This window comes from Elgaria multicarinata, chromosome 8 (assembly GCF_023053635.1).
Source record: "Elgaria multicarinata webbii isolate HBS135686 ecotype San Diego chromosome 8, rElgMul1.1.pri, whole genome shotgun sequence".
Lineage (NCBI taxonomy): Eukaryota > Metazoa > Chordata > Lepidosauria > Squamata > Anguidae > Elgaria > Elgaria multicarinata.
In genome coordinates this window covers 47618238-47626768 of record NC_086178.1, presented here as the reverse complement: position 1 = coordinate 47626768, position 8531 = coordinate 47618238, and the positions used below count along the sequence as shown (strand labels likewise).

The 8531-nt window shown below is 43.3% G+C and overlaps 1 protein-coding gene across 1 annotated transcript in view; it reads left to right on the top strand.

The window, feature by feature from the left end:
• The first annotated feature begins 6599 nt into the window (after positions 1-6599).
• PASK (PAS domain containing serine/threonine kinase) overlaps positions 6600-8531 on the top strand; it is a 37481-nt gene continuing 35549 nt past the window's right edge. Inside the window, exon 1 of the mRNA XM_063131518.1 lies at positions 6600-6771. Within this exon, the coding sequence (XP_062987588.1) occupies positions 6600-6771 (172 nt within the window). The remainder of the gene's footprint in view (positions 6772-8531) is intronic.

Below are 8531 nucleotides of genomic sequence, written 5' to 3'. Positions count from 1 at the left end.
TAAGCTCGAGGCCTCTTGGGAAATGTAGTTTCTCTCAGGGACATTGGCAACTAGCCAGGGAAATACTGGCAAGAGGATCTCAGGGCAAGCGGACATCACCCCAGCATTGCTGACTGGGAAGTTGCAGCGACGCCACAAACGCATTGTCATTGCCACTTCTTGATTGGAATGAAAATGCCAGCTATTTTTTTTTTAATTCAGGACTAGATTAGTTGGCAAAAAAATAAGGTGTGCTGGATGGTGTGTGTGTGTAGAGAATTAGGGTGATGGAGGGAGGAGAGCCAGCCTACATCTTTTCTTTCATTCACCCCCATCCTCGGACTGCTTTGGAGGAAAGATGCTGCTTGCTCTTCCTGTTCCAGATACTCGTGTTTTGGTGGATGGCGTTGTGTGTGCAGTCTATGGGTGCATCTGATTTTCTCCAATTTCTCACTATAATGTTTTGTGTGCGTTCCCCCCCCCCCCCACTAGACGTTGGCCTTATATGTAAAATGCATATAACTATAGATAAAGAGATATAAGAAGAGCCCTGCTGGGTCAGATCAAAGATCCCTTTAAGGTACAATCCTATGCATGTTTAGACAAGAAAAAGTCCTACAACTCCCATAGGCTGTGGAATGCTGGGAGTTATAGGATGTTTTTCTGTGTAAAGATGGATAGGATTGCACTCTTAGGACAGCATTTTGCTTCTTAGGGTAGCCGCCATCCTGAAACCTACAGCAGTGGTTTAACTAATAGCCCTTCCCTGCTGTTGTGTCCCCACCCCACTCCACCCGCCTGCACCCCAACAACTGATATTTAGTGGCATTACTGTCCTTGAATATGGAAGTTCCTCATGTCCGATAGCTGTTGATAGATTAATCCTCCATGAATTTGTTTCCTTCCCTTTTAAAAGCATTGAGGTTTGTCACTATCCCTTTTTCTGGCAGTAAATTCCATAAATTAATTATATGCTGTGTGAAATTTTCTCTTTCTTTCTTTCTATAACCCTTAGCTTTAATGCTATGAGAGAGGGAGAAAAAACTTCTCTCTGTCCAGTTTCTCCATACCATGCATAACTTTTATAAACCTCTATCCTATCCCCTATTAGTTGTCTTTTGTTGAAATTAATAGACCAAAATGATTGTAAGGAAGGTGTTCCAATCCCTTTCTATTAATCCCTTCTTAGTGACTAGTTGGGGGTTAGGGCTCTTCAAAAATGGCAGATAAGTCACTTTCTCTACTCCAGACATGATGATAATGCAGATTATAATGTATTAGAAATATTTGGGTGACAGGGACAAAGTTTTAATATATCAAGAATATGAGCACATTGGCTTTTAAATTTTCCCCCCAATGCCAATAGCATACTTCCCATTGGAGTGGATGTGGTTTTCAGATGTAGAACAGTAGTGATTGTAGGCTGCAATCCCATACTCACCTACCTGGGAGTAAGTCTAACTTCTGAGTAGACATGAGTAGACTTGTGCTGTCAATGGTGAAAAGTCACCATTAAAAATACATTTGATGATATTTTATGAGCAGGGCTGCCTGTTATGTAGAGTAAGCTGTCTTACTGTCACAGGGGTTTCTGGTGCAATTCGTTTGGCTATGCAAGAGGTAGCATAAGAACCAAGAGTCATATGCTGTTTCTAATACAGCAGGCATCCTTTCGAATAGTGCCACCCAAGGTAGCTGACTAATCTGGCTGTATAATTAAATTGACCTCTGCTGAAGGAGAACTTTTAGTTGAGGTGTTAGATAGTAAAAAATTGAAATGTTCTGATAAGAAGGTCCACTTTTGAAGGATATATATCAGTTTTATGGTTGGTTTTGGATAGAGAGCCATCTTAGAAAATGCAAAGATTCAATACGTATTGATATAAAAATAGGAACCTGTTTTGTTTTAAAGTTTAAACTGCTCTATATCATACATATGGATGTGTGTTTAGCTGTTTCTGTGGAATTTGAGATCAAGGAATCTGTTTGTGAATACTGATATGTTTTTAATAATGTTTAATTTTTTAAAAAATTTTTAAAGTGTGACAAAATTGTGCATTCAAATAGGAGCAGAGGAAGCTGCCTATGGTCTGGCATAGGAAGTCAGATCATTGGTTCACCTAACTCAGTGTTGCCTACTGTGACTGGCAGCAGCTCTCCACGGTTTCAGACTGGTGTTTTCTTCAGCTCTATCTGGAAATGGCAGGGATAGAACATGGGAGCGATAGCCTTTTTGGGTGTTATAGACCTCTAAAAATCAAAGAAATGACACCAGAGACACTAATGGCACAATCCTGTGCATGTTTAGACAGAAAACAGTCCCATAACTCTCAGCATTGCTGGGAGCTGTAGGGATTTTTTTCTATCTATACTTGCATGGGATTGCATCCTAAAATGCTTTAAACTGGTGAGTAATTCCACTCTGGAGGATGACAGTGAGAAACAACCTGCACCTATACATTGCTCATTTTGCATCCTATGTCATGATACAAATGATAATGATTTGTGCTGCCATACAAATAAACACTAATGAAGCACATTAGGTAATGCAAGTTATGTTACTTTGGCCAGCCATCACAGATGACTACCCTCATTGATTTCCAAGGCTTTTACAAAGGCCACTGTAAAATGGGGATGAAACTTTTCTTTAAAGAAAAGCTAGCAGGCACAGTCCTATACATGTCTATCCAGAGGTGAATCCCATTGAGTTCAATGGGATTTACTGAAGTAAATGGGTATTGGATTGCAGCATAATCGGCACAAAAGTCTACATTGCAGTACAGTGTGCATTGTATTAAAATGTACAAAGCTCACATCACACAACTACACAGAATGTAGCTTCAGGCTACATAAAAGGATTTACTTTTCTACAGCTGATGACAAAAATGTAAAGAAGAAATTACCTATTGATCTATAGCAATAATATTGGTAATGCAATGAGGCAAGCTTGCAGAGAAAATTACAATAAAGTCATACTAGTTGTGATTCAAATTGCAAAAATGATTAGATGGGAAGTGGCTGAACATAATAGCATTTTTAATGGACAACTTGAGAATGGTTGTCAAATCAAATCTATAGCCAGAGGCCTGCTTGCTATCATGAATATGGATCACACACTGAAAATGATGACATTATAACTAAACTGGCTTTCATTTCATTGCTCCCTGTTTGTGAAGTCATTAGTCAACTGGAAGCTATATATATTTAATTAGGGCACATGTTTAGACAGAAAAAAGTCCTACAACTTGGAGTAGTAGGACTTTTTTTCCTGTGTACACATCCATAGGATAGCATCCTTTTAAAATTTATTTTAGGGATTTATACCCTGCCCTTCTATAAGTTTTCAGGGTGGTTTCCCCAAAATTAAGTTAAACAGAACAAAACAGCTGCCTGCTTAGGGTTTCCAAGTCCAGACCTTAAATAAGAGGGGCACTTGAACTTCTTAGACTTGCATAGACAAGAGAATTTTGCCAGGTGTGAATTTATATTTGTAAGGTCTTTAAGCAAAAATAGTTGGCTTTTCAAAGTATCACATGTACGTTCATGGTATTATATTTTTTAAAAAACACAACAACAACATATTAAAAGCCCACAATTCTAGTTAACACCTCTCTGGTGGAGGCTATGCAGGAAAAATCAAAGGAAAGAGAGGAAGGCCTAATCTACACCAAGCAGAATATAGCACTATGAAAGCGGTATATGGTATGTGCCAATGGGCCCCAACACTTGTCAGTGCACTTTAATACTGCTATAAAGCAGTAGTGTGGCTCCTGCCTTTTATATACCGCTTTCGTAGTGCAATGTTCTGCTTGGTGTAGATTAGGCTGAAGTGGAAATTAAGTAAATGGAAGCTGGAGTCTATTGAAATCAAGCACAGAGAAAGGAAAGATTTTTGGGGTGGTTAAGTGATCAGGATGAAAAGAGGTGCAGGTGCTGGATATTCAGAACTGCATGAAGTATGGGAGGTAATATATTGGCCTGACCAAAAAGTACACCGTTGAGCCTTTAATTGGGTATGTACAGGGACCAAACTCAACTTCAATGGAGCTTACTCCCAGGTAAACTGGTATAAGATGGCACTCTTATGACGGCTTTCCCCAACCTGGCGCCCTCCAGATGTGCTAGACTACAGCTTCCATCACCCCCACTCAGCATGGCCATACTGGCTGGGGATGATGGCAGTTGTAGTCAAACACACCTGGAGGGCATTGAACTGGCTGACTTAAAAAAAAAACCTATTGGGAAATTGTGGTTGTTTTAAGTCAGCCTTCCCCAGTTTGATGGCTATAAATTATCAAGACAATCCTACCGCTGTTTAGTAAGCAACAAGAAAGTAGATACATACAGATAACTTTATGAAACATGGCATCGTTACTGGCTTTGCTTGCAGAAACAAACCAACCTTGCTGCACAAGCACGTGGAAGAATCCGAAGGGAGCAAGTGTCTCAAATGAGAGACAAACGGATGTTCGAGTTTATTGATGCCCTAATAGTGTCCAGTATATACGTTTATGTTTTGATTTTCCTTCTATCCATGTTTAGTTGTAACTTGTTATCAAAACAACAATACCCAATCAAAATTATATTTTTAGAAAAGGTAAGCGGCAGTTACTGCAGCCAAAACTCCCCCCACGGCCTGAGTTCGATCCCAGTGGAAGCTGGTTCTCAGGCAGCCGGCTCAGGTCGACTCAGCCTTCCATCCTTCCGAGGTCGGTAAAATGAGTACCCAGCTAGCTGGGGGAAAGGTAACTGCAACTGGGCAATGGCAAACCACCCCGCTACAAAGTCTGCCAAGAAAACATGAACGAAAGCAGGCGTCCCTCTAGGAGCCAGTAATGACAAGTGCTTTGCACGAGAGGTTCCTTTCCTTTAAGTGTGTTTACTTCTTTAGGAAAGGAAAGGAACCTCTCGTGCAAGCACTGAGTCATTACTGACTCTTGGAGGGACTCCAGCTTTCGCTGACGTTTTCTTGGCAGGCCTTATAGCGGGGTGGTTTGCCGTTGCCTTCCCCGGCTGTTATTACCTTTCCCCCAGCTAACTGGGTACTCATTTTACCGACCTCAGGAGGATGGAAGGCTGAGTCAACCCGAGCCAGTTGCCTGAAACCAGCTTCCGCTGGGATCGAACTCAGGTAGTGAGGAGAGTTTTGGCTGCAGAAACTGCTGCTTTACCGCTTTATTTGCGTCCTACGGTATTCTGTATATAGGACGGGTATAAATTTAATAAATAACAACAACAACAACACAGCGAGACAATCGCCCAAATGTGTGGAATGTCTATTTTGAAGAGGAAAGGAAATTTATAATAATAACAACGAATGATTGTTAAGAAACGTTTCCCCTGGGCAGCACAATGGTATTCCCAGGCAGCCGGCTCCCTCCCCGTCGCTCTAGAGATCGCGTCCTTAGCAACCGTTTGCGCGGGATTTTTCTCTTTTTCCTTTTGGTCTTCGAGCGTTGGGTGAGCTCCTCCCCTCGAAATTGGTTGGCTGGCCAAGATGTCGGTTACCACTTCCGTCACGTCTCTGTGGCTCTTGACGCAACTGCGGCTGCCCTTCCCCGCCTCCTCGGGTCAACCCGCGGCCGGGCAGGCAGTTGGTGCTGCGATTTCGCAGGAGCAGAGCGCTTGGGGGATGAGCGAGAAGGAAAACGCGGCCGCTCAGCCCTCGAGCCTGTTTGCAGCACCACCAGGGACCAGCTCCGGTACATAGGATGAGATAGCATGGGTGCCCCTGACCATGTGCAGAGTGCGTTTCCCTCTCTGCCGGGTAACCCAAAGTTTAGCCCGGCTTTCCGATAATTTCTGAAGACCTCTCGTTGTTAGGAATCAACTACTGCATCCCAAGGAGGGCGGAGCGGGTTTTGCAGTGGAGGGAGGCTGCCCACCTACCTAACTCGGGGTTAATAGAGCATAGCCGTAGTGTCAACCACTCTTCCCCAATGTCTGGCTAGGTCTCAGCTCCTGGTTAGTTCTCGGTTGGCAAAGGAAACTGCCAGCCAGCTTGGCAAATAAGTCAATGTGAAACTAGTGGCGCTTGTGTGGACTTGGCTGCTGTTTGCTTGAATGATTACCTTCTCTGTATTTCCATTAATAGCATTTGTGTTTCTCCTGGCTTTTTTTGTGTCCACCTTAGCTCTGTCCCCCTGTTTCAGTAGTACCTGCTTCCCATTTTCCCCACTCTTCCTTGTCCTGCAGAGTGTTCTCACCGGCACCATCTCAGTTTGCTATTCAGCTCTCTTTATGTCCTGCCTCCCTTTTACCAATATCTGAGGGTGCTTCCAGGTGGGCGGCTCCTAAGGCGTTATCAATCAAAAGACGTTGTGAGGGTATTCCGTGTTTCCATCCTTAACAGGTTTTTGGCAGTAAGAAAAAGGACGGGAGAAGCAGTAGGAAAATACAGGAGGATAACAAATCGAAGGCAACATTGTATGGAACCTCCCCACCCAAATAGCATTACATGAATGAGACAAGGTGATTTCACAATAAAAGCCTCAACTGGAAGCATCCTTTGAGTCTGGTTAAGCCAAAGTGAATGAGATACTCAGTCTTATATCAGGCTTGCTTCTTCTCTTGCCATTACAGATGCTGGATGTTCCAGGAGGAAATACTCTAGTTTAGGCATGACCATGGCAGCCAAGGAGTGTGCTTCCTCCAAAGAAGCCCTTGCAGGCTCTTCATTAACTTTGACCCTACCTGAAGTCTGTGAAGAGTTGAGCAAGTCCTTTCCCTGGACCAACAAGAAAAGGATGAGCGGCCTTTCCAGGCTTTGCAGGAAGAAAACGTCTTTGTCAGGTGATTACTTGGCATGGTGGGATGTATGTATTTGTTAATTGAACAGAGAGGAGTCACTTTCAGGTTCTTCAGCTTGTTTTGCCAGGCAGTTGAATGAAGGCGTTTTTGAAAAAGCTATTGGAAAAGGGGACACTAAAGGAATAGGAACTATAGAGATAATTGATTGGAAACCGGGGCAGGAGCAGATCATAATGACTTTTGAATTGTGGATGTGTGTATACGGCTGTTATGACCCCTTGTTAGATGCTGACCCTTGTTCATCATAGAATCATAGAATAGCAGAGTTGGAAGGGGCCTACAAGGCCATCTAGTCCAACCCCCTGCTCAATGCAGGAATCCACCCTAAAGCATCCCTGACAGATGGTTGTCCAGCTGCCTGACAGATGGTTGTCCAGCTGCCTCTTGAATGCCTCTAGTGTGGAAGAGCCCACAACCTCCCTAGGTAACTGATTCCACCGTCGCACTGCTCTAACAGTCAGGAAGTTTTTCCTGATGTCCATCCGGAATCTGGCTTCCTTTAACTTGAGCCTGTTATTCCGTGTCCTGCACTCTGGGAGGATTGAGAAGAGGTCCTGGCCCTCCTCCGTGTGACAACCTTTTAAGTATTTGAAGAGTGCTATCATGTCTCCCCTCAATCTTCTCTTCTCCAGGCTAAACATGCCTAGTTCTTTCAGTCTCTCTTCATAGGGCTTTGTTTCTAGACCTCTGATCATCCTGGTTGCCCTCTTCTGAACACACTCCAGCTGATCTGCATCCTTCTTGAATTGTGGAGCCCAGAACTGGACACAATACTCTAGATGAGGCCTAACCAGGGCCGAATAGAGAGGAACCAGTACCTCACGTGATTTGGAAGCTATACTCCTATTAATGCAGCCCAAAATAGCATTTGCCTTTCTTGCAGCCATATCGCACTGTTGGCTCATATTCAGCTTGCGATCTACAACAATTCCAAGATCTTTCTCATTTGTAGTATTACTGAGCCAAGTGTCCCCCATCTTGTAACTGTGCATTTGGTTTCTATTCCCTAAATGTAGAACTTGGCATTTATCCCTATTAAATTTCATTCTGTTGTTTTCAGCCCAGCACTCCAGCCTATCAAGATCACTTTGAAGTTTGTTTCTGTCTTCCAGGGTATTAGCTATCCCACCCAATTTTGTGTCATCTGCAAATTTGATCAGCGTTCCCTGCACCTCCTCGTCCAAATCATTAATAAAAATGTTGAAGAGCACTGGCCCCAGGACTGAGCCCTGCGGCACCCCACTCGTTGCCTCTCTCCAGTTTGAGAAGGTTCCATTGATAAGTACTCTTTGAGTCCGATTCTGTAGCCAACTGTGAATCCACCTAATAGTTGTTCCATCTAGCCCACTTTTAGCTAGTTTGTTAATCAGAATGTCATGTGGTACTTTGTCAAAAGCTTTGCTGAAGTCAAGATATATGACGTCCACAGCATTCCCACAGTCCACAAGGGAGGTTATCCTATCAAAAAATGAGATCAAATTAGTCTGACAGGATTTGTTCCTAACAAATCCATGTTGGCTTCTAGTAATCACTGCATTGATTTCAAGGTGTTTACAGATTGACTTCTTTATAATCTGCTCCAGAATTTTCCCAGGGATGGATGTCATACTGACTGGTCTGTAGTTCCCAGGTTCCTCCTTTTTGCCCTTTTTGACAATAGGGACAACGTTAGCCCTCCTCCAGTCGTCCGGCACCTCACCCGTCTTCCATGATTTTGCGAAGATAATAGACAAAGGTTCTGA